The following is a 27569-nucleotide window of genomic DNA, read 5'->3' on the forward strand; positions in this document are numbered from 1 at the left end:
AGTGGGAGGCCCTGCCCACTGGCCAAAATGCCAGAGGCGAGCCCACCTTAACTGGCCTCGGGCAGGACTTCCACCACTCTGAGCCAGGAAGTCCCGCCAAATGGAGCTGTTGACCAATCAGCGAGCGGGCAGCTCTCAGTGCCAGCAGCGCCACCGGGAGCGGTGGCCACTGCCGGAACTGCACCCAGCTACAGCAGGATCGTGGACATGGGTCTGAAAAAAAAGTAAGACTCTGCGCCTTGCTGGGGACAGTCGGCCGGGCCCCGACGAGGCAAGGGAGGGTCAGACTGGGGGGGGGGGGGGGGGGGAGGTAAGAGTGTTATGCAGTAGGGGCGGTGGGGCGGGGAGCCAGCCCTCCATGGGGCACAGGAGCCTACCCGCCCCGTCCCGCCCAGCCTGCAAGGAGGCCGTTAAGTGGCAGTTAATTGGCCACTTAAGGGCTTTTATTGGCCTGGGGCAGGCAGGCCATTTCTCACCACCACAGCCCCTCTTAAAATTGCAGTGGGGGTGGGAGAGCATCGGGAACAATCTTCCCCTCCCCTCCCACTCAATTTTACGATGCCTCAGCCACCAGCCCGCTCCCCGGCCGATATTGAGTGTGTGGTCAATTCTTCACACACTGATGACAATGTGCTCTTACAGAATGTGCTCTTCGTGCTAAACTCTGATTCTCTTATGCTATCTCAACGTCAGGAGTGTGGCTGGCTGCTCTCTTGCTGTTGAAGCCTCCTTGGACTGGGGTGGCCGTTGCTTCTTGCCAGCCAAGTCCTGAGATGGACCTGTTACAAGCCACAATAACTGTGCAGGTGAATAGGCATCCTTAGCCCTACTGTCTTTTAGTCACATGTGCAGGCCTTGGAGGGGACTGGTGGGAATGCCTGCATGTGCTGTTATCCCAAGAAGCAACATAATCAATAAAAACATGCATTTAGTGCTGCTGACATAGAAACCCTTCAAAATGTGCCACTCAGGCACAAGCAAAAGATGCATGCCAAGGACATATTAGAAGGAGTGACCATTAGCTTGGGGGCAGACAGGGCCTCAGTTTAGCATCTCATCTGAGAAAAAAGACAAGATGTCCAAAGCACTTTACAGCCAATGAAGTACTTCTGAAGTGTAGTCATGATTTTGATGTAGGAAGCACGGCAGCTCATTTGCACACAGCAAAATCCCACAAACAGCAATGTGATGGTGACCTGATTATCTGTTTTTGCGAAGTTATTTGAGGGATAAATATTGGCCAGGACACTGGGAAAAACTCTTCTGCTCTTTTTTGAAATAGTGCCATGGGATATTTTAGTCCACCTGAGAGGGCAGATGGGGTCTCAGTTTACATCTCTTCAGAAAGATGGCATCTCCAACAGTGCATCATTCCCTTAGTGCCACACTGGGGTGTAAGCCTCAATTTTTGTTCTCAAGTCCCTGGAGTGAGTCTTGAACCCAGAACCTACTGACTCAGAAGTGGTCAACTTACCAACTGAGCCATGGCTGACGCTTATTGAAGACAGCGTGTTTGGTTGCCACCAGAAACCTTGTACCCTTGTCATTGACTCCATCCCCACACCTTTCTGGTTACTGTTTCAAGAACACAAGAAATAGGAGAAGTAGACCATGTGGCCCATCGAGCCTGCTCCACCATTCAATACGATCATGGCTGATCAATTCCACTTTCCTGCCCGCTCCCCATATCCCCAGATTCCCTGTGAAACCAAAAATCTATCTATCCCAGCCTTAAATGTATTCAATGATGGAGCATCTACAACCCTCTGGGTTAGAGGATTCCAAAGATTCACAACCCTTTGAGTGAACTAATTTCTCCTCATCTCAGTCCTGAATGATCCGCCCCTTATCATGAGACTGTTTCCCCGTGTTTTAGATTCTCTGACCAGTGGGAACAATCTCTCAGCTTCTGCCCTATCAAGCCCTTTCCGCATCTTGTATGGTTCAATTAGATCGCCTCTCATTCTTTTAAACTCCAGAGCATACAAGCCCAATTTACTCAGCCTCTCATAAGACAACCCCCTCATCCCAGGGACCAATTTAGTAAATCTTTGCTGCACCGCCTCCAGTGCAAGAATATCCTTTCTTAATTGTGGAGACCAAAACTGCATACAGTATTCCAGGTGCGGTCTCTCCAAAGCCCTGTATAATTTTCGTAAGACTTCTTTATTCCTGTACTCCAGTTCCCTTGCAATAAAGGCCATCATGCCATTTGCCTTCCTCAAAGCCTACTGCACCTGCAGGTTAACTTTGTGCATTCCTTGTACGTGTACCTCCAAGTCTCTCTGTACATCAACACCTTTCAACAGTTTCACACCTTTTAAAAAATATTCTGCTTTTTTACTTTTACAACCAAAGTGAACAACTTCACACTTCCCTGTATTATACTCCATTTGCCATCTTGTTGCCCACTCACTTAGCCTGTCTATATCTCTTTGCAGCCTTTCTACGTCCTCCCCACAGCTTACCTTTCCACCGAGCTTTGTATCATCAGCAGACTTCGATACATTACTCTGTCTCTTCATCCAACTCATTAACAGAGTGCAAATAGCTGAGGCCTCAGCACTGATCCTTGCCGCATTCACTGCCTGCCAACTTGAAAATGCCCCATTTATGCCCACTCTCTGTTTCCTGTCTGTAAACCAATCCTATATTCAAGCTAATATATTACCCCCAACACCATGAGCCCTTATCTTGCCTATTAATCTTTTATGCAGCAACTTATCGAATGCCTTTTGGAAATCCAGGTATACTACATCCTTCTTTGGGCCTGCTTATCTCGAGAGACAATGGATAAGCGCCTGGAGGTGGTCAGTGGCTTGTGAAGCAGCGCCTGGAGTGGCTATAAAGGCCAATTCTAGAGTGACAGGCTCTTCCACAGGTGCTGCAGAGAAATTTGTTTGTCGGGGCTGTTGCACAGTTGGCTCTCCCCTCGCGCCTCTGTCTTTTTTCCTGCCAATTACTAAGTCTCTTCGACTCGCCACATTTTAGCCCTGTCTTTATGGCTGCCCGCCAGCTCTGGCGAATGCTGGCAACTGACTCCCACGACTTGTGATCAATGTCACAGGATTTCATGTCGCGTTTGCAGAAGTCTTTATAGCGGAGACATGGACGGCCGGTGGGTCTGATACCAGTGGCGTGCTCGCTGTACAATGTGTCTTTGGGGATCCTGCCATCTTCCATGCAGCTCACATGGCCAAGCCATCTCAAGCGCCGCTGACTCAGTAGTGTACACAAGCTGGGGATGTTGGCCGCCTCGAGGACTTCTGTGTTGGAGATACGGTCCTGCCACCTGATGCCAAGTATTCTCCGGAGGCAGCGAAGATGGAATGAATTGAGACGTCGCTCTTGGCTGACATACGTTGTCCAGGCCTCGCTGCCATAGAGCAAGGTACCGAGGACACAGGCCTGATACACTCGGACTTTTGCGTTCCGTGTCAGTACGCCATTTTACCACACTCTCTTGGCCAGTCTGGACGTAGCAGTGGAAGCCTTACCCATGCGCTTGTTGATTTCTGCATCTAGAGACAGGTTACTGGTGATAGTTGAGCCTAGGTAGGTGAACTCTTGAACCACTTCCAGAGCGTGGTCGCCAATATTGATGGATGGAGCATTTCTGACGTCCTGCCCCATGATGTTTGTTTTCTTGAGGCTGATGGTTAGGCCAAATTCATTGCATCCACATTCCCTTTATCTACCCTACTAGTTACATCCTCAAAAAACTCTAATAAATTTGTCAAACAGGATCTCCCTTTAGTAAAACCATGCTGACTTGTTCTAATCATACTATGCTTTTCCAAGTACAATGTTAAGACTTCTTTAATAGTAGCTCCCAGCAACTGATGTTAGGCTAACCGGCCTGTAGTTCCATGTTTTCTCTCTACCTTCTTTCTTGAAAAGCTGTGTAACATTTGCCAACTTCCAAACTGACAGGACCATTCCTGAATCTAAGGAATTCTGGAAAATCATAGCCAGCGCATATCTGCAGCTATTTCTTTTAGAACCAGAGATGTAGGTCATCTGGTCCTGGGGACTTGTCAGATTTTAGTCCCTCAAGTTTCTCCAACACTTTTTCTTGGCTGACATTAATTTCCTTAATCTTCTCACTCCTTTTAGCCCCTAGGTTACTGCCTGTTTCTGGTATGGAACTTGTGTCTTCTACTGTGGCTGAAACAAACTGTTCACATCCTTGGTGTCTTATTTTACTCTGATCAGAGCTTTCAATTTCATATCCTCTCCATTACAAAGAGCAATACCTTCATCACGGTAACGTCACCCACCTCTGCCTGTACCTCAGCCATTCTGCTGTTAATATTCTCATCAATTCTTTTGATGCCTCCAAACTTAGCCTATTTCAATGCTTTTGTGGCCCACCTCCCATCCTTCACCTTCCATAAACTTCACCTTATCTAAAAAAACTCAGCTGCCTGTATCTGTTGACACCACATCCCGCTCGCCCATCAGCCCTGTCCTTCCTGACCTACATTGGAACACTAGGAACCAATGTCTTGTATTTCATTCTCATCTCTATAACTTCCCCTAACAACTGCCTGCACCTCCCACCCAGTCAATTCTGTGTTCTTCTGACTCAGCCCGTTGTCTATCTCGCTCCCTTTTGTCTCTCATTGGTTGCTGTTCCTTCAACTACATTGGTCCCATACTTTGGGTCTCGTTACCCTGGGCCTCCATGCCTCCCCACCTGCCTCTTCTTTTTTAAGATTCTCTTTAAAGCCTTTTCTTTAGAAATTAAAGGAAACTTCCTGTACGGGTAATGAGTTAAATCTGTTTGGACAATGTGGCTAGTTCTTGTCTGTCCTCAGGTAGAGATAAAAATGCATTTGCAGCACAACATCTGACACCACCTCTAGAAATGTTTGATGTTCTGAAACTATGCTTCTTTTAAAAGCAGGACCCATGAGAACAGATCCCCTGTTTCTTCAGCTAAGAGACAATGGGTCATAATCCTCCTAGTGGGAAACAGCTGCCACCTGATTCACCTTCTCCCTCATCTTCGAGTTCCAGGAAATAAAAATGACCAAGAGGTATCATCACCCAACATCCCGCCTTCCTTTTACTCATAGTAATATCAGCCTAATCCATGATCTAGCCACATTGTGCAAAGATTTAACTTTTTACCTATACAGGAAATTTCATTTAATTTCTAAAGCAAAATCACTAATTAAAATCTCCCATTGTGTCACAGTAAAGGATTGAATAGGATTCGGAAACACCTGATTGCGGAGTTTTTACTGTCTACTTAATGAATAAGAATATGATGCAGTGCACCTTCATATTCTGTACAGTTCCAAACACACCAACATATTTATAGGTTGCTCTGATTGCTTGAATATTATGGGCTGCCAATTGCTAATTTCAGGTGTTGAACAACATTTTTGTTTGGCTAAGTAGCAGCTGAACAAACTGGATTGTTGGGAGTAATACGCACGACTTTAAGGTTAACAGAAAGATTTGCTCAGGTAGCTATGCTTTCTTGCATTACCTCTCTTGACTGCTGTGCGGTGCTAAGGTTAACCCACGCTAGTGTAGAAAGAAAAAGACAAACTTGCGTTTACGTAGCATCTTTTACAACCTCTGGGCACCACTAAGTGCTTTAAAGCTAATTAAGTTCTTTTTGAAGTGCAGTCACTGTTTGAGGAAACAAGGCATCCAATTTTCACACAGCAAGCTCCTACAAACACCACTGTGATAAAGGCCAGACAATCAGTTTTAGTGATGTTAGTTCAGAGGTAAATGTTGGCCAGGACACAGGAGAGAACGCCCCTGCTCTTCTTTGAAATAGTGCCATGTGATCTTCTACGTCCACTTAAGAGGGCAGATGGTTTAATATCTCATGCAAAAGATAGTACCTCCCACAGTGCAGCACTCCGTCTGTATTGCACGGAATGTTAGCATGAGAGTCAACTGACACATCTCCCTCAGCAGCATGGAACAGTTTAGGGAACAAAAGGAGGAAATATCCACTGACTGTGGTAATTGTGATTACAACGAAGATCTGTGAAAAAACTCATACCGACACATGTATGCTTTTGTTGTAAATATACTTGAAAGCAGTTAGGAAACAAACCCGGTTAGGAATGAGAGTAAGGTGAGAAAAACAATTGAAAGGAGAGATGTATAAGAAACGACAAGAATATAATGTCAAACCTTTTAAAAGAAGGAAAAAGTAAAACAACGCCATGAAGGTACAGAGCTAACATACAAACACAAGCATGGGAGCAATATAGAGAAATAAAGGGAAAGAATGCGAACGGAAAAAGGGGAAAACTAAAAGGTCAACAGGGAAGAGAAAAAGTGACAGCGAGAGAGATGGGAAATCAACTGTTGAGATTTATTACATTCAGAGAAAGACAGGAGAGAGAAAGAGCAAAAAAACAGGAAAAGCAAAAAAAGCATAAAGAAACCTGAAACAGCAGTTTCCCAGTCCAATAAATCTTCATTTGGAGACTCCAAAAGGCTTATCACCAAAGGCAGTGGTGTCCTCTTACACTGTAACAACACCGCAGATTCTTTGGTCTGTTGTGTTATAAATTCATTGTCTGCATCCCCAGCTAGTTACAATACTCTTAGGGTGCTTCTACTCCACAGGAATGCAGCTGACTGCAGACGTGTAGTTCTCCTGCCACTGGCGCGGCATCTTAACTATAAACAACTTCACCCACAGGAAACCAGTGGATTGTAGACCCAAAAAATTACAAACCTGCCATAGAATTAAGGCTCCTGTTGGAGAATGCTAATCATTCAAAGCCAGTCCCCTCAGGTCTTAGATCAGACAACCAGGCCCCTGGAGACGAGCAACCAAAAGAAGGGGGTGGGGGTGGGGGGTTCGAACATGGAGATTGCTTTTTCAGGAGAGAAAATATGAATAAAAGCACCTTTAAAAAGCTAATGTATTTCATTCTAGATTCCCAAGAACACCAAAGAATGTTATGTACAGTATCAATGGTTAATAATTGAACTGAATTTCATAGCTAATGGTGAAAGCATTTACTGCAGTCAGTGATCTCACTTAACAGATCTGAGCGCCCATCACCCTCCTACAGTTTATTCACAGAGGAATTCTTTAATGACTGAATGACTGTAAATCAGGACGCCAGTGAAATTTGACTATAAGTGCCCATTTAAATTTAATCACAAATTCAGAACTACCATATTTGCCACAAATTTTTGTCAATAAAAGTACTGACAGCTTCGAGTTGCATAAAGATTGCTTGCACTTTTCCTCCAGTGCCCAGGACACAGATGAAGCTGTGTATTTCCTCAGAACAGACATTTTGCTCCTCGGATTATGTCTCAGCAAAATATAAATGGCTGCAGAGCGGAAAAATAGAATTCCAAGCTCAGTCTCTCGACTCAGCCCATCATCCTCCCACTGAGAGCAGAAAACCTGATCTCATTTCTCTAAAGCTTTTGGACTTGAGACTGGCAGCTGGCCAAGAGGTCTGTGAATGCAGCCTGTGAACACAGCACTTCTGTTCTGGTAAAATAGTACCAATCACTGGGGACCAGTCACAAGCCCTGCGGCTCTAATTCGTTGTCAAGGCTACAGAGGGTAGCGACATCCTTCTAATAGGCCATGGATGCTTCACCCACTGCCATACCGTAAAAACATTCGTACAGATCACAATCATTTCAAATATCTGTAGACAACACTCTAAAAATGGCCTAATTTGTAGGCAAATGAATTTTCCTCCACACAGTCCCAAACCTGCTTTATGTGGCGGAGGTGCCATCTTTTGGAACAGACGTTAAACCAAAGCCCTGCTCTCTCAAGGGAGATGTAAAAGTTCTGATGGCACAATGTTGAAAAGAGTAGGGGAGTTCTCCCCGGTGCCACGGCCAACACTTATCCCTCAATCGTCAATAAAAAAAACAGACTAACTGATCATTTATCTCACTACTGTTCATGGGACCTCTGCTGCGCGCAAATTGGCTGCCGCATTTCCTACAGCACAACAGTGACTGCATTTCATTTAGCAATGCTGTATGTTGCACAACCAAGTTTTAATAGGATTGAGGGGCTCCCTGATGGCTCGTTGGATTTATTCTGTAATTAACTGGGGAAGAAGTGATAGCAACACCATAACTGGCCTCAGTTTCCCCGAGTTACACATGAGAAAAGTCTGCCAGTGCTCCCACTCCTGGTCTGTTTGGCACAACCCCAGTTAAAAGTGTTGGGTGTCAGCTGTAATGTTCCCCCCTTCACGTGGCAGAACGTCTTGCCAATAGTCACTGTTAAAGGCTCCCAAGTGAGGAACAGCTTGAAAATGTATCAGCAGCAATAGAACCATACCTCAGCACCATCAGGAGAGAAGTAGTGTAAACTGGCAAGAGACAACATTAAACCTGAATAATCCAAAAACTACCGCAAGTGCACTGTCTGTATGGACAATCAGTAGGAGTAGCGAGGGGCAAACAATGCAAGGCAGGATGTTCCAGATGCTTCAAGAATAATCTTAAAAGTTGTGATCTGGCAACAACAGAACTTGCATTTTTATAGCATCTGTCATGACCTCAGGACATCCCAGAATGACTTATAGTCAATGATATACTTTTGAAGTAAGTCACTGTTTCAGTTTTTAATCCTCCTCACATATACTGATGTTCCATTATGAAGAACGTGGTACGGCATACAATCGTAGACAGCTAAGATTTGTACAGTTACCCCGAACTGGATCTGCTATATTAAAAGAAAGTGGGTAGGATTTTGTCCTGCCCTGGGGAACGGGAATGGAGCAAACAAAATTGCAAGGGGTGGCATTGGGAGACATGCCTGGCAGTGTCCTGGCATCCTGCCATTTTGTCCAAAACCAATTGAGACGCTTAAGGGGTCAATTAATGGCCGCTCAAGGGAAGCTTCCCAACTCCACTTCCAATTTACTGAAGTTGGAGGGGCCTGCCGCTTCATGAAGGCACCGCCAGGTGAGATATGGCGGCCTCCTAGAGGGCTTGAGGGACGGGGTGGGGGGGGGGCTCCCTCCTCTGGGGGCAATCCATAGGCCCATGAAAGGCCCCTCTGGTGGCAAAGGCTTCCTCGCAGCATGGCTTCTCCATCCCGCCCTCACCAATTCCCTTCCCACTTGGGACTGCTCGTCTCTGGGGTCTCCAACATCTTCGTCACTCCAGGCCTCCTGCAGTTCTGGCAGTGGCCACTGATCCCGGTGGTGCAGCTGGCACCAGACCTCCGATTGGTAGGCAGCTCTGGAGGCGAGAGCTTGTCTCTTAAAGGGACGCTGTCCCTGATGGCGGGCAGATAACAGGCTGCCCGCTGTGAAATTCCACTGGGGATCCGACAGAGGGCCAAATCGGGGTCTTCCGCCTTCCGGCCTGCTGCCGGGACCCGTCACCAGGATAAAATCCAGCCCAGTATCTCTCTCTCTGATGATCAATCCTTTGGTATGAAAACCTATACAGCACACCTGGTTTACAGCTCTGTTACTGATAAGGAGATTAAAGTAAATGTTTCTTTGTGTGGATTTCACCTTGATGTACCAGACTGGCTCATAACACACAGATAAGAGCATGATGAGATTACAAATTAACCGGCACTTCTGTCAGAATGTCCGATATTATGTTAATAAAACCTTTTTTTTTCCAAGCAGCTGGTACAAAGATCAGTCCATAGACACAATGTTTTTTACTGTGACAGTTTGAGAACAGGGGGGTGTTAAAAATATTAAGTAATAACATAACTGAAATGTTTCAGGTTAGAGTACACATGATACAGATTGCATCTCTATGTCCTGCAATCTATTTGAACCCCCAGCTTGTGTCATATCATATTCATGATAATTTTGTTGTCATTTTCTCCCTACCTCTTTTGAGGATGCTGACCCTTGCTGGTATAAATCTCTGCAGGAACTGACAGCATCCAGTACCTTGACATAATCTGCCCCATTATTCTTTGAGAGCCCGGACAGCTGAGTTTCAGCAGGTTTGAGATCCTGAGGTCAATCCTCCCCATGTCCAAATACTTGCACTTTCTAGCAGGGATTAATAAATAGCAACTAAGAGGCACCATTTTTTCTTTTCCCTAATCTATGGGGTGCTGGAGTTCTTTTCTTTCTTTTGGGCCTCCTTATCTGGAGAGACAATGGATACGCGCCTGGAGGTGGTCAGTGGTTTGTGAAGCAGCGCTTCACAAAATGTGTAAATGTGGCAAACAACTACCATTAACCGGCAAACCAAAATCAGCATTCACTTAAATTTACATTTTGTCAGATAATGTAACAGCTGGTTTCATTCTACAGTAAAGTCTTTTTTATTACGAAACTGATTAACGAAAGTTACAGAATTAAAAATAATCAGAAAGTACTAAATGATTACACAGATCTTCCAAAATGTCCAATTTTACTTTTTTTCACCAGAGGAACAGAAGGCGGCCATTCAGCCCCTCCAGCCTGTCTGTCATTCAATGAAATCATGGCTGATCTGTGGCATAACTTCATATACCCCACTTTGGCCCATATCCCTTAATATATTTGGTTAACATAAATTTATCAATCTCAATTTTAAGCTTAAAAACAGATCTGGTTTTGGTTACCGTTTGCAGGAGAGAGTCCCAAACTTCTACCACTCTTTTTGTGTAGAAGTGTTTCTTAATTTCACTCCTAAGGTCTGGCTCTAACTTTTAGACTATGCCCCCTAGTCCTAGACTCCCCAACAAGTGGGAATAGTTTCTTCCTAGCTACTCTATTTGCTCCCTTAATATCTTGGAAACTTCAATCAAATCGCCCCTTTCCCTTCTAAATTTCAGGGAATACAACCCTAGTTTGTCCATATAAATAACATCCACAGACATTTCCCTGTCCACTACTTTAGATGCCTCATCAAAAAATTCAGTCAGATTCATCAGGTATGATCTGCCCTTTACAAATCACACTGGTTCTCTCTAATCAGCTGAAAATTTTTAAAGGTGTTCAGTCACTCTATCCTTAATTATAGACTAGTAATTTCACAACAACAGTTGCTAGGCTAACTGGTCAGTTTACAATTCCCTGCTTTCCCTCTCTCGCCTTTCTTAAATAAAGTGACATGCACAATTTTTCAATCTATAGGAATGGTTCCCGTATTGAGAGGACTTTGGAAGATGACAGTTCGGGCATTTGCAACGTTCTCACATACTTCTTTTAGAAACCTGTGATGAAAACTATTTGGCCTTGGGATTTGTCATTACTGTTATTTTGCTTTTGTTAAATTGGGGAGTCTCTGTTCCAGTTTCAATGTTAATTTTGTCAAGCTGACCTCTTCCTCTACTGTAAATACTGATGCAAAGTAATCATTCAACATGTCCGGCACTTCCTTATTCTCATTGACAAATCCACAGTTATCAGTTTTCAAGGAGCACGCATTACTTCTGACCACCCTGTTCTTCCTAATAGAATTGAATAATTTTGTATGTCGATTTTGATAATCCTTGCAAGTTCCTTTTTTGTACTCCCTTTTTCATATCTCTTACTGTTCTGTCACCTTTCGCTGTTCTTTGTATCACTCTCATTCTCCAGGATCTGTCCTTTATTTTTGCATTTTTATATGCATTTTCTTTTCGTTTTAGGTTGCCTCTTAACTCTTTAGCCATTCATGGCTGTATTTTTTGGCTTGTAAAGCTCTTGCCCCTTACAGGTACATACTTATCCTGTATCACAAATCTTTTTGAACATTCCCCCACTGATCTTTTGCCTTTTCGCCCAGATTTACCCAGTTTACTGTGGGCAGAATCTGTCTCATCCCATTGAAGTCAGCCGTGCCTAAATCTTGAACCTTCACAGCTATTTCACATTTTTCCCTATCGAACACCATGCTAAATGTGATATCATGATCGTTATTAGATATACGTTCACACAGAGTTAGGCTGTTAACTAAATCTAAAATAGCATGCTCCCTAGTTGGTTCTAGGGCATATTATTGCAAAATAAAACTATCCAGGCACATTCAAGAAATTCACGAACATTCAACATTGTGTTGGATATGATTCATCAGTGCAAGATTTTCTCAAACAAAATGGTGAAATGCTTTTCCTCAATATTCACAAATACACTGTAAGGTTTTGTTACAGCACTGTGAAACATTGAGCGCTAATTGAACACAGATATTATTGAAAAGTTCCATGGGTCCGTGTTTAGAAAGAGGTTTTGTCCAAATGCAAGAATGTCACAGAAGCCTGAACTCGAATGACTCAACCAAATGGGACTTTGAACTCTCAAAATATCAAGAGGTCACAAGCTGCTTTCCTCAAAAGGGGAAAAAAATTCATGACAACATCGGCCTTTCAAAAATTACTTCAATCTGTGTGTGGATGTTGAGTGAGAAGAGGATTGGGTTTGGCTGCAATGCCTCCCTATGGTAACTTGCAAACACTCTGTCATGGCTCACACATAAATAACAGCCACTGGGTAAAGCCCAAGGAAGTGATCCTCAGTAAAGAGTAAATATCTTCAGGGGATGAATAAAAATTGGCAAAAGAGAATCTCAACTGACTATAGTTACATGGGTGGTCCTCGCTTTCATAAGCACTTGTGAGAAAAAAAATGACTAACTAGACACTCATGGGATATTTCCAGAGCAATATTTTTACAATGAAACTTAACTTCCAAAAAATCTTTCAAGGTAACAAGATTCTCAAGTGTATACTAAAAGACTGCAAGAACCAGGATCACATTATTAACACTTGTAATATTAACATAATTTGCATATATTCATACATTTGTATAGAACTTTTAGCAAAGTAAATATCTCAACATGCTTCCAAATCCTGCCTTATCTAATATAGTTAACGTTTCTTCTGTCTGTAATTTGTGACAAGACAGTAAATTGGTGTATAAATGCTGAAAACTTACACTGCACCACGTTTATTCCTGTACATCACAGCATACTTTGTGAAATATACCTCAGAGGTCGAGAAAGTAAAATGGCCTGGAAATTGGGCCACTCAGCACTTGTTTTTCAGGCACTAAAAGGGCTTCTAAGCCTCCAATGTGGCAAGCAGGAAGCACATGCTCATTTCAAGCTGGAAGTAACAGAGAAAGGATTGTCAGAGGAACAGTGGGGCCAATTAGGGACCAAAACAGAGATCCAATGGTCGAAGCAGAAGGCACAGCTGAGGCAACTAAATGAATATTTTGCATCAGTGTTTACCAAGACTTTGCCAAAGTGATGGTGAACGAGTGGGTTGCCGGGACACTGGATGTGAAAAAACTAAAGTGGAGGTACGAAAAAAGGCCGGCAGTAGATAAGTCACTTAGTCCAAATGGGATCCCAGACTGAAGGAAATATGGGCAGAAATTGTGGAGTTGCTGGCCACAATCTTCCGATCCTCTCTAGATACAAAGGAATAAAGGACTGCAAAAGTTACATCCTTGTTCAAAAAAGGGAAGAAAGATAAAACTGGCAATTACAGGCCAGTCAGTTTAACGTCAGTAGTGGGGAAGGTTTTAGAAACAATAATCCAGGAGAAAATTAACAGCCACTTGGACAAGCATGGACCAATAATGCAGAGCCAGCTCAAATTTGTTAAGGGCAAAACATGTTTGGCTAACTTGATTTTTAAAGAGGTAACAGAGAGAGTGGATGAGGGTAGTGCAGTTGATGGGTATATGGACTGTCAAAAGGCATTTGATAAAGTACTACACATTAGACTGGTTAGCAAAATTGAAACCCACGGGACAAAAGGGGCAGTAACAGTGGGCTGAATTTTTCCAGCTCGCTGCGAGCTTCAAAAATGGCATGGCGCACATGCGAGATGCGCACCACAGAGCTACCATGATATTTATCGCAGCAGCTCATTTAAACGATAACGAGGAGGGGGAGGACGCTCCGCCCCAGCAACAGCGTCCGGCGCCACCACGCAAGCATCATTTTTAAAGGGCTTCAAGCCCTTCCAATTCAATACATTTTTTAAAGTAATAGGGAGAGTGAATTTAAATTTTAAAACTTAATAATACCCTCTCCCACCAAATCCCCCATGACAAAACAGATTATTTGCCCACCCGCCACCAAAAAAATTACTTACCTCTCGGTCCCGATCCTCCCCCCACAAAGTTTATATACTTTGAACCATACCCCTTCTCACCATCCCCTAGACCAATCAAAATGGTTTCACCCCGCTTCCAACCCTCCCGCCCTGAAGACTTACTTCCTCCCCCTCCCCACCAGTGTCCTGCATTGGATCTCTGGTTGGAGATCCGAAGGCGCAGGAGTCCTGGCAACTGGCCGGAATACGGCAGCGGGACAGCCAATGGGAGCAAGTATGTTAATTAATGCATTAATTAATATACTTAAATACGCCATGGCCAATAACATGGGGTGGGGCCTTCGGGAGAGGCTCACTACGGACCTCGATGCTGGGGAGGCATTTTCTGGGCCACCCCACCCCCCCCAACCCCACCCTGGCCATGACCCCTGACATCGGAGGGCTGGTAAAAATCCAGCCCAGCATTGATACAAAATTGGCTAAGGGACAGAAACCGAGTGATTGAGTCATGGAGTCATTTATGGCACAGAAAAAAGCCATTTGGTTCATTGAATCCATGCCAGCTCTCCATGGAGATGCAGTCAGTCCCACTCCCCGGCTCGATCCCCATTGACCTGCAAGTCTTATTTCTCTCAAGTGGCGATCCAACTTCCTCTTGGAGTCATTGATCGTCTTTGCTTCCAACACCCTTGAGGGCAGCAAGTTCCAGGTCATTACCACCTGCTGCGTAAAAAGGTGGTTCCTCATATTCCCCCTGCATCTTTTGCCAAAACTTTCAATCCATATCCCCAAGTCCTTGTACCATGAGTTAATGGGAACAGTTTTTTCTTGTCGAACTTATCTAAACCTGTCATAATCTTGTACACTTCTATGAAATCTCCCTTCAATCTTCTTTGCTCTAAAAATAGAAAATAGGAGGAGTAGGCCATTTGGCCCTTCGAGCCTGTTCCGCCATTCATTATGAACATGGCTGATCATCCAACTCAGTAGCCTGTTCCCGCTTCCGCCCCATACCCTTTGATCCTTTAGACCCAAGAACCAAATCTAACTCCTTCTTGAAAACACACAGTGTTTTGGCCTCAACTGCTTTCTGTAGTAGCGAATTGCACGGGCTCACCACTCTCTAGGTGAAGAAATTTCTCCTCATCTCAGTCCTGAAAAGTTTACCCCCGCATCCTTAGACTATGACCCCTGGTTCAGGACTCCCCCACCATCGTGAACATCCTTCCTGCATCTACCCTGTCAAGTCCTGTTAGAATTTTATAGGTTTCTATGAGATCCCCCCTCAATCTTCTGAACTCCAGCGAATATAATCCTAACTGACTCAATCTCTCCTCATACGTCAGTCCCGCCATCCCAGTATTCAGTCTGGTAAACCTTCGCTGCACTCCCTCTGTAGCAAAAACATCCTTCCTCAGATAAGGCGACCAAAACGGCACACGATATTCCAGGTGTGGCCTCACCAAGGCCCTGTATAATTGCAGCATGACAACCTTGCTCCTGTACTCGAATCCTCTTGCTATGAAGGCCAACATACCATTTGCCTTTTTTACCGCCTGTTGGACCTGCATGCTTACCTTCAGCGACTGGTGTACGAGAACACCCAAGTCTCTCTGTATATTCCCTTCTCTCAGTTTATAGCCATTTAGATAATAATCTGCCTTCCTGTTTTTGCGACCAAAGTGGATAACCTCACATTTAGCCACATTATACTGCATTTGCCATGCATTAGCCCACTCACTCAACTTGTCCAGATCACCCTGAAGCCTCTCTGCATCCTCCTCACAACTCACCCTCCCACCCAGTTTTGTCTCATCTACAAATTTGGAGATATTACATTTAGTTCCCTCATCTAAATCATTAATATATATTGTGAATAGCTGGGGTCCTCGCACCAATCCCGGTGGTACCCGCTAGTCACTGCCTGTCATTCGGAAAAAGACCCATTTATCCCTACGCTTTGTTTCCTGTCTGCCAACCAATTTCTATCCATCACAATACACTACCTCCAATCCCATGTGCTTTAATTTTACACGCTAATCTCTTATGTGGGACTTTGTCAAAAGCCTTCTGAAAGTCCAAATAAACCACATCCAATGGCTCCCCCTCATCAACTCTACGAGTTACATCCTCGAAGAATTCTAGTAGATTTGTCAAACATGATTTCCCTTTTGTAAATCCATGCTGACTCTGTCCGATTCTACCACTGTCCTCCAAGTGCTCTGCTGTAAAATCTTTGATAATGGACTCTAGAATTTTCCCCATTATTGACGTCAAGCTGACTGGTCTATTATTCCCTGCTTTCTCTCTATCTCCCTTTTTAAATAGTGGGGTTACTTTAGCTACCCTCCAATCTGTAGGAACTGTTCCAGAGTCTGTAGAATCTTGGAAGATGACCACCAATGCATCCACTATTTTTAGGGCCACTTCCTTAAGTACTCTGGGATGCAGACCATCAGGCCCTAGGGATTTATCAGCCTTCAATCCCATTAATTTCCCCAACACCATTTCTCTATTAATACTAATTTCCTTCAGTTCCTCTTTCTCACTAAGCCCTGTGTTCCCCAACATTTCTGGGATGATATTTGTGTCCTCCTTTGTGAAGAAAGAACCAAAGTATGCATTTAGTTGGTCAGCCATTTCTTTGTTCCCCATAATAAATTCCCGTTTCTGACTGTAAGGGACCCACATTTGTCTTCACCAATCTTTTTCTTTTCACATACCTAAAGAAACGTTTACAGTCAGTTTTTATGTTCCCCGCAAGCTTGCTCTCATACTCTATTTTCCCCTTCTTAATCAATCCCTGGTCCTCCTTTGCCGAATTCTAAACTGCTCCCAATCCTCAGGTCTGTTGTTTTTCTTGGCAAATTTCTTGGCCTCTTCCTTGGATCTAATGCTATCACTAATTTCCCTTGTAAGGCATGGTTTGGCTACCTTTCTCATTTTACTTTTGCGCCAGACAGGGATAAACAATTGTTGCGGTTTATTCATGCGCTCTTTAAATGTTTGCCATTGCGTATCCACCATCATCCCTTTAAGTAAGGTTTCCCAATCTGTCATGGCCAACTTGCGCCTCATACCTTCGTAGTTTCCTTTACTAAGATTCAGGACTCTAGTCTCAGAATCAACTACGTCACTCTCCATCTTGATGAAGAATTCTATCATATCATGGTCGCTCATCCCCAAGGGGTCTCTGCACCACTAGATTTTCAATTATTCCTCTCTCATTACATAATACCCAATATAGGATGGCCTGTTCTCTAGTTGGTTCCTCAACATATTGGTCCAGAGAAACATCCCGTATACACCCCAAGCATTCATCCTCTACGGTATTGTGACTAATTTGATTTGCCCAATCTATCTGCAGATTAGAGTCATCCATAATTACAGATGTTCCTTTATCGCATGCGGATCTAATTTCCTGTTCAATGCCATTCCCAACATCACCACTACAGTTTGGGGGTCTATATACAACCCCCACTAACGTTTTTTGCCCCTTAGTGTTTCTCAGCTCTACCCAAACAGATTCCACATCGTCAGAGCCAATACCTTTCCTCACTATTGCGTTAATTTCCTCTTTAACCAGCAATGCAACTCCACCACCTTTTACTTTTTGTCTGACCTTCCTAAATACTGAATACCTCTGGATGTTTATTTTCCTGGTCACCTTGCAGCCATGTCAACTATATCACACCCGTTTACATCTATTTGTGCGATTAATTCATCCACTTTATTGCGAATGCTCCGCGTGTTAAAGCACAAAGTCTTAAGGCTTGTCTTTTTAACATTATTTGTCCCCTTCCCACTATTTTTCACTGTGGCCCTGTTTGATTCTGGCCCTAGATTTCTCTGCCCATCACTTTTCTTATTCCCCTTACTGTCTTTTGTTCTGGTCTTTGATCCCCCTTCTTTGACTGCTTGCAAAGGTTCCCATCCCCCTGCCATTTACGTTTAAACCCTCCCCAACCACTCTAGCAAATACTCCCCCCTAGGACATCAGCCCTGGTCCAGCCCAGGTTAACCCGTACAGTTTGTACTGGTCCCACCTCTCCCAGAACTGGTCCCAATGTCCCAAGAATCTAAAACCCTCCCCCTCACACCATCTCTTCAGCCACGTACTCATTCGAACAAACTCAGCATTTCCAATCTAACCTTGTAACTAAAATCTCCCACCCCTGGAACCATTCTGGTAAATCTCCTCTGCACCCCCTCAAGGGCCCTCACATCTTTCCTGAAGTTTGGTGACCAGAACTGGATGCAATACCCCAGGTGGGACCTAACCAGAGCTTTACAAAAGGTTCAACATAACTTCCCTGCTTTTGAATTCAATGCCTCGGTTTATGAAATCCAAAATCCCGTATATGCTTTACTAACCACTCTGTCAATATGTCCTGCCACCTTCAAAGATCTATGCACATGCACCCCTAAATCCCTCTGTTCCTGCACACTCTTTAGAACTGTCATTAATATGTTGCCTCTCCCTATTCCTTCTGCCAAAATTCATCACCTCACACTTGTCAGTATTACATTCCATCTGCCATGTCTCTGCCCATTCTGCTAGCTTATCTATAACCCTGTTACAGAGAATTAGCTTAGGCATCTGGATTACTAGTCCAGTAACATTACCACTATGCCACCATCTCCCCCTAAATATTGGGTACATCTTGGGCCTCATCATTCAGGTGCGCGTTTTGGTTCCTGCATCCGCTGCATGCCCAAAAACGGGCCCATACAAATGTATTAATATGGCATGCTGTGTGAAAGGATCAATGGGGGTGTTTTACCAGTAAAAATATGATGGTCTTTAATTAGGTGTAGCGAATAGGCAGCAGTTTACTGAACTTCAGGCCTCCGTGCGCCATTACAGCTTACAATAGTGAAGAAAGCTGTCCATTTAAATGGTGCTTTATTTCTTCCCTTAGAAAAAGATTTCAAAACACATCACATGCAATGAATGTCTTTGAACTGCAGTGACTGTTATGAAGACAGACAAGGCAGCCAGTTTGCATAAAGCAAAAGTTCACAAATATCAGTGAAATAAATAACCATTTAACCATTTGTGCATGGGGTTGAAATGCTGGGCAGGTCACTTGCTGAAACTCCTGCCCATCTGCAAATAGTGCCAAGGGATTTTTAGATTTTTTAGATTTAGAGATACAGCACTGAAACAGGCCCTTCGGCCCACCGAGTCTGCGCTGACCATTAACCACCCATTTATAGCAATCCTACACTAATCCCATATTCCTACCACATCCTCACCTGTCCCTATATTACCCTACCACCTACCTATACTCGGGGCAATTTATAATGGCCAATTAACCGGTCAACCTGCAAGTCTTTTTGCTGTGGGAGGAAACCGGAGCACCCGGAGGAAACCCACGCAGACACAGGGAGAACTTGCAAACTCCACACGGGCAGTACCCAGAATTGAACCCGGGTCGCTGGAGCTGTGAGGCTGCAGTGCTAACCACTGCGCCACTGTGCCGCCCTGAACCATTAAAATAAAACAGCAAACAGTTTAACATCTCGTTGGAAATAAATTAAAACAAGGGAAAGCTGGTAATAAAGGAAAGGTTAGGACCTTCAGAAGAGGAGATTAAATTCCAAAATAAAAGTGGAGGGGTATGATAGCAGAGTGGTTACGTTACTAGATTAGTAACCTAGTGGCCTGGACTAATGACTTGGAGATATGAGTTCAAATCCCACCATATCAGTTAGGGAATTTAAATTCAATTAATTAAATAAAATCTGTAATAAAAAGCTCAGATCAGTAATGGTGACCATGAAACTACCAGATTATGGTAACAATTAATTTGGTTCACTAATATCCTTTAGGGAAGGAAATCTGCTGTCCTTTTCTGGTCTGTGACATGTGACTCTGGCCCACAGCGATATGGTTGACGCCTAACTGCCCTCTGAAATGGCCTAGCAAGTCACTCAGTTGCCTTCAAGGTGGCGGCTCACCCCTGCCTTCTCAAGGGTAGTAAGGGATGGACAATAAATGTCTTACCAGTGATGCCCACATCCAGTGAATGAATAAAAGAAACATTAAACAGAACACGTGGCAGGGGCATTTGGTGGAGAGTGACAGTGGGAGAATGATACGGATGAGCATAGCTTAGTTTCCCCTCCAAATTGCTTTTGCATTTTCTGTTCAGTATATATCCTCTTCAGCATGACTCCCCTATCATCTTAAGTCAGAAGGTTGAGTTTCGAGAGATACAGCACTGAAACAGGCCCTTCAGCCCACCGAGTCTGTGCCGACCATCAACCACACATTTATACTAATCCTACACTAATCTCATAGTCCTACCACATCCCCACCTGTCCCTATATTTCCCTACCACCTACCTATACTCGGGGCAATTTATAATGGCCAATTAACCTATCAACCTGCAAGTCTTTTTGCTGTGGGAGGAAACCGGAGCACCCGGAGGAAACCCACGCAGACACAGGGAGAACTCGCAAACTCCACACAGGCAGTACCCGGATTTGAACCCGGGTCGCTGGAGCTGTGAGGCTGCAGTACTAACCACTGCGCCACTGTGCCGCCCCAAAGGTTGATTAAGCCCCACTAGGGACTTAAGTACTCAAACAAGACTGAAACATCAGAGAGAGGGTGGCATTGTTGGAGGTGCTACCTTTATGATGGAACATTAAACAGAGACCCTGTCTGCTAAAGATTCCACGGCACCTTTTCCAAAGACGAGCAGGGAGATCTGGTGCTCTGGCCAACAATTATCCCTCAACCAATGTCATCAAAACGAATGAACTGGTCATTTACCTCCTTGCTGTTTGTGGGAGCTTCCGACATACAAACTGCTGTGTTTGCCTGCTAAACATGTGGCCATACTTCAAAAGAACAGCATTATATAAATGCAAGGCTTTTCTTTCTCATTCCTAAGTTTTTATGGTCCTGATTTTCTTTATATCGAACAAAGAACAGTACAGCACAGAAACAGGCCATTCGGCCCTCCAAGCCTGCGCCGATCTTGATGCTTGCCTAAACTAAAACCTTCTGCACTTCCGGGGACCGCATCCCTCTATTCCCATCCTATTCATGTATTTGTCAAGATGCCTCTTAAACGTCGCTATCGTACCTGCTTCCACCACCTACCCCGGCAGCAAGTTCCAGGCACTCACCACCCTCTGTGGAAAGAACTTGCCTCACACATCCCCTCTAAACTTTGCTCCTCTCACCTTAAATCTATGTCCTCTAGTAACTGACTCTTCCACCCTGGGAAAAAGCTTCTGACTATTCACTCTGTCCATGCCGCTCATAACTTTGTAAACCTCTATCATGTCGCCCCTCTACCTCCGTCGTTCCAGTGAAAACAATCCGAGTTTATCCAATCTCTCCTCATAGCTAATGCCCTCCAGACCAGGCAACATCCTGGTAAACCTCTTCTGTACCCTCTCCAAAGCCTCCACGTCCTTCTGGTAGTGTGGCGACCAGAATTGCACGCAATATTCTAAGTGTGGCCTAACTAAAGTTCTGTACAGCTGCAGCATGACTTGCCAATTTTTATACTCTATGCCCCGACCAATGAAGGCAAGCATGCCGTATGCCTTCTTGACTACCTTATCCACTTGCGTTGCCACTATCAATGACCTGTGGACCTGTACGCCCAGATCTCTCTGCCTGTCAATACTCCTAAGGGTTCTGCCATTTACTGTATACCTCCCACCTGCATTAGACCTTCCAAAATGCATTACCTCACATTTGTCCGGATTAAATTCCATCTGCCATTTCTCCGCCCAAGTCTCCAACCGATTTATATCCTGCTGTATCCTCTGACAATCCTCATCACTGTCCGCAACCCCACCAACCTTTGTGTCGTCCGCAAACTTACTAATCAGACCAGCTACATTTTCCTCCAAATCATTTATAAATACTACAAACAACAAAGGTCCCAGCACTGATCCCTGCGGAACACCACTAATCACATCCCTCCATTCAGAAAAGCACCCTTCCACTGCTACCCTCTGTCTTCTATGACTGAGCCAGTTCTGTATCCATCTTGCCAGCTCACCTCTGATCCCGTGTGACTTCACCTTTTGTACCAGTCTGCCATGAGGGACCTTGTCAAAGGCTTTACTGAAGTCCATATAGATAACATCCACTGCCCTTCCTTCATCAATCATCGTTGTCACTTCCTCAAAAAACTCGATCAAGTTAGTGAGACACGACCTCCCCTTCACAAAACCATGCTGCCTCTCGCTAATAAGTTCGTTTGTTTTCAAATGGGAGTAAATCCTGGCCCGAAGAATCCTCTCCAATAATTTCCCTACCACTGACTAAGGCTCACCGGCCGATAATTTCCTGGATTTTATCGTTTTCTCTTTATATATTTCCCCTTTGTCAGTTGATAGCACTCTCAGTTTTGAGTCAGAAGGCTGTGGGTTCAAGTCCCACTCCAGAGATTAGAGCACAAAAATTGAGGCTGACACTGCAGTGCTGTACCAAAGGAGTGCTGTACTGCCAGAGGTGCTAACTTTTCGATGCAACGTTAAACCGAGGCCCCGTCAGCCCCTCAGGTGAATGTAAAAGATCCCATGGCACTATTTCCCTCAATCAACATCACAAGATCAGATTACAGATTATCTGGCCATTATGACATTGCTGTTTGTGGGACCTTGCTGTGCACAAATTGGCGGCTGGGTTTCCCACATTACAACAGTAATTACACTTCAAAAGTACTTCATTGGCTGTAACGCGCTGTGCGACATACTGAGGTTGTGAAAGGGCCTATATAAATGCAGGCCTTTCTTTCCTTTGTATTTTGTCAGGTTCTTAATTTTGTTTTCTTCAGGTGCCTCCCCAGCATTGTATTAAATTGATTTGAAGCAGCTTTTAAATAAAGATAGCGGGAAGAACCTCTTTATTCAAAGAGAATTATACACCAAGAACAATCTGTTGACTGGGCAGAAGAGATAAAAATATTAGGGAAATTCAAAACACTGCTGGATGAGCTATAATGGGAAAGTTAGAATGGATGAGCTTCATTGGAACAACTGGCCTTTTTGCTTTATTTTCTTCTCTCACGTTATTGTCTATTTTCTGAGCTTTTCTCACTAGTAACCCACAATGGCCTTGATCATTTTTCCTCCGGTTTTTAAACAAATCATTTTACTTTCTCCTGCAGCAGCAACTCACCACTGGTATCATCAATTTATCAAAATCAACATCTCTCCATCTCTGATGAAGGGTCACTGACCTTAAACGTTAACTCTGCTTCTCTCTCCACAGATGCTGCCTGACCTGCTGAGTATTTCCAGCATTTCTTGTTTTTATTTCTCTCCATCTCTGATTGACCTGTGCTCACAAGTCGTTAATTTTCAGTGCTTTCATATTTTTTTCACAAGAGATGGCTATGTTTTCTGCCTGACTGGCTGACACTGCCCTTGGCATAATTAACATTTTGCCCCATTCACCGAGACAACATCCACCTGCTATAGCTTCTCTGCTTTTGTTGAGTCAGCTGCCAAAATATTTAGTGATGGATTGAAGGGTTTTCTGGAGGATCCTTTTCCCTTTGTGGTGGACCCCAGACTTTCTTGCACAACTCTGCACTCACATTTTTTAAAATCCCAAATGGCAATACACACTTTATCTCCCACATGGCATAGGATTGCACACAAAAGTATAAGCATTAATTTCACAGCGTTCAAAACACCATCCTCACTCACGCACGGAAGTCCGAAATGTACAGATTCAGTTTAACACCCAAACGTCCACAAAAACATATTGTGTGCACTCCAAATGGAACAAAAATACATTTTGTGGTACCTGTGCAACTGTTATCCACCTGGACTGGTGAAAAACCAGATTATAGCATGAAGCAATCAAAGCTGATCCATTGGCACTTGCTCGTGTGCACACTGCAGTAATGCAATGGGGAGAATTTTCACCGTCTCTTTAGCGGTAATCTGGTTTAGCGTATCATTCACCTTTTGGAGAAACTTGCCCAGGTTTCATCCCATTGAAAGCAAATTGGGCACAAGAACAGAGAGGCCATTCAGCCCTTCCAGCCTGTTCTGCCATTCAATCTGTTCACAGCTGGTCTGTACCTCAAATCCAATTGCCTTCCAAGATAAATAATCCGTTAACATCCTTGCCTAACCAAAATCCATCAATCTCAGTCCTGCGAAAATTTCAATTGATCCAGCAGAGTGTTCCAGATTTCCACCACACTTTGTGTGAAAAACTACTTCCGGATTTCATTGCTGAATGACCCAGCTCTCATTTTAATTTCTTGTTTTGGATTCTTCACTGGAGGAAATAGTATCTTTCTACCCTACTGAATCCCTTCTTCATTTTAAACATCTCAATTAGTTCACCCCTCAGCTTTTTAAACTCAAGGGAATACAAACCAAGATTATGCAACTTTTCTCCATAATTTAATCCTTTAAACCCTGGTTTCACGCTGGTTAATCTGAGATTTTCCCCCGCCAAGACCAATACCTCTTTCCTGAGGTGTGATGCCCAAAACTGAATGCAGTGCTACAGAAGGGGGTCTGACCAGGACTCTCTACAACGGAATCATAACTTCCTCCCCTTGTATTCCAACCCCATTGAGATAAAGGTCAATATCTCATTAGAATTTGAGTACTTTTTTACCTCTGCACTAGGTTTTAGCAATTCATTAACATAGCCACCCAAATCCCTCTCCTCCTTCACAGTTCCTAGCCTATTAAGAAAATATTCTTATTTATCTTTCTCAAATTCAAAATGGATGTCCTTGCATTTCCCCACATTAAACTCCATATGCCACTCTTTTGCCCACTCACTTAATCTGTAGATCCCTTTGCAACTTCCTGCTCCCAGCTACACCACTTATTGTGTCTCCTAATTTAAATGTCATCGACAAACCTGGACATACACCCAAGTCATTGATGTATGAAAATCTAAAACCCTAGTACAGGTCCATGGGGAACACCACTTGTCACATTCTGCCAATCGGAGAAAGTTTCCTTTATCCCTACTCTCTATCTCCTGCTTCCCAACTAATTACCAACCCATGTCACAAGGTTACCTCCAATTGTGTGCGCTTTTATTGTTTTGCTAATAATCTCTTGCATAAAACTTTATCAATTGCCTTCTGGATGCCTATATAGACAGCATCAATAGACACTCCGCTATCCACCATATTAGTGACCTCCTCAAAAAAACATAACTAGATTACAGACTTGACTTATCTTCCACAAATCTATGCAGGTCCTACAATAAAGCGGGCAATGCACTCTTACAGATTACTGCACAGATGGCGATGGTGAACATTATCCCCAGTGTTCCGACAGCAAACTACACATGTTAAAATTCCTGCTTCTGCAGGACTTCAGCTTGCAGCTAGTTCACAGAATAAGCTCCAGCAGTCAGTAAACAGAGTGGAGTTACTGTCCAATCACTACGCTGAGTAAAAACACATTTTCCTGAACTGTGCAGAGAAGCAGGAGGTTTGTGTTAGGCTCCAACACTCAAAGCAGCAAGTTTGCTTCTCATGTGGTAATCTGGCACTCATGCATCACATAATATTGAGGAAAAGAAATGGTATACATCAGGCAGTAAGGGGTAATGGTAGAAGCACTATCAAATGATTTTTTAAGTTGCCACAATTTTTTTGAATTCAAAATCAGAACTGCATTCTATTATGCTGCAAGAACACAATTTTCAACATGGGTGGGCTAAGGGGATTACAATTAAGTGCTCCCACCCAGCTGCCGTCTTAAACCCATTTCCTAGCAGTGAATATTACTAAGGCTAAAATGGTAGGCTTACCATTGCTTCTGTCACTGACCACGACATGGGAATGAAACAGCAAGGAGTGGGCTAGACTAGACTGAAGGGTACTTCAAAGGAACAGTTATCAAATATTCTAATTTCTTTTTAAATCTCCTCAGCAGAAACGGTCACAGGTCAAATGGAGAATCATGGTTAACTTAAGAATGGTTCCAATACAGGGATCCCATCAAGCGGCTCGGACAGCATAAACCGCAATAGAGTGCATTACCATCATTTAAACCAGGACACTAGACAAAGTGACTCCTGAGACTTTGCTTTTAATAATTTATACTGCAGAGTTCACGGAGATATTTTTCCTGGGTTTTCTTTAGCCTGCAAGTAGGCTAATCACTGGTAATCACTGCAAGTTACCTGACTGAAAATCCACACTTGAGAGAAAATATCAGTATAATGCAACTCACAATCTAACCAAATTATATTAACAATGAACTGAATTGGGGTGCATGCAAATGGAAATACTGGGAGATTGTACTCCCATTGGGTGATGCTGGCCTGAGCTACTGCAGATCTAAGTATATACAGCACATTGTGCGGGGGTAAAACCCACACCCAAAATGGCAGGTCAAATGTACTAACAACATTTTGTACTTTTTTTTTTGAAGCTAACGGCAGTATCTTAGAATGAGCAACAAAAGCTTTATCTGTTCTCATAAAAGATCATTCGAATATGGAATGCATTATCGTAACTGGCTCTTGAAGCAGAGCCAAGTACAACATTTCAGAGTACACAAACATTCAAAGGAACTGGAAACAAGCAGGAACATTGGACACAAGTAGAAAGCTCCAATAGGCAGGCAGTTACTGAAACAGACATGATTGGCTGGAAGGCCTCCTTTCATGATGAAATTTTTGCACAACAACCCATGTGTGACATACAACATCTTTTACAGTGAAGGAATCCAAAAACACAAAATCTGGGTGTTGTCCATACAAAACAAAAATAAGTAAGGCCTTCAGTTGCTGATTGTGGTTTAAGCTGAAATCGTAAAATACCTGAGCCACTCACTGCATTCAATTTATCAACGTACAGATCGACTGCCGAACACTACAAGGCATTTCAGCTAAAATGTCATACGCTGTGTCTTTTTTTTTTACACAAGCAGAAGGGAAAAAATGTGAAAATAGCAAGAAAAAAGTAAGTGTATGTAGCTTGTATATCAGATATAGGCTGTGTAAGCTTAAATAGACGCCAATGTTAGTTTGGTTATACGTACCACATCAGGTTTCAGCTGGAATACCAGTGGGATGGAATACAGCAGTGAATATATTGTAGATAACACCGAAGATGTCCAGGACTGGCAAACTTCACGACTACGAGGAATCCGGTGAATAGTATACTGTAAAACAAGTGATAGGTGGAAGTCATACTGAGGAAGATTTTTTGCACTAAAAAGGAGAAAGTAGTATTAAACCACAACAAGTGTGTGTAGCATTCACTCTACCAAGACTACATATATTGACCTTCAATTCAATTACTCACTATGGCTAGGTCTGCATCTTAACTGGTCAAGAATGTAGCATCTTCTGGCACATTTTAACCAGAGAGAGTCCTAAACAGCCCATAAATACCCCACCTAAACCCCCATCTCTTTTCTCATCAAGACTATGAGCAATTCCTTCCCAGAACCCCCTCCTCGACTCATTTCTTAAAAGTAAAAATCTCAAAAGTTAATTTAATATTTTCCACAACCTCAGAACTATACAACCAATTAACTACTTTAGAAGTGTAGTCACTGTTTTAATGTAAGAAACGCGGCAGTCAATTTGCACACAAGGTTC

The 27569-nt window shown here is 43.5% G+C and overlaps 1 protein-coding gene across 1 annotated transcript in view; it reads right to left on the reverse strand.

Moving 5' to 3' along the window:
* The window catches only part of alg14 (ALG14 UDP-N-acetylglucosaminyltransferase subunit), a 98591-nt gene that overhangs the window by 33910 nt on the left and 37112 nt on the right, over window positions 1–27569 (reverse strand). The window contains exon 3 of the mRNA XM_068036834.1: window positions 27005–27127. Coding sequence (XP_067892935.1) covers window positions 27005–27127 — 123 coding nt within the window. The remainder of the gene's footprint in view (window positions 1–27004; window positions 27128–27569) is intronic.

Source organism: Heterodontus francisci, chromosome 8 (assembly GCF_036365525.1).
Source record: "Heterodontus francisci isolate sHetFra1 chromosome 8, sHetFra1.hap1, whole genome shotgun sequence".
Taxonomy (NCBI): domain Eukaryota; kingdom Metazoa; phylum Chordata; class Chondrichthyes; order Heterodontiformes; family Heterodontidae; genus Heterodontus; species Heterodontus francisci.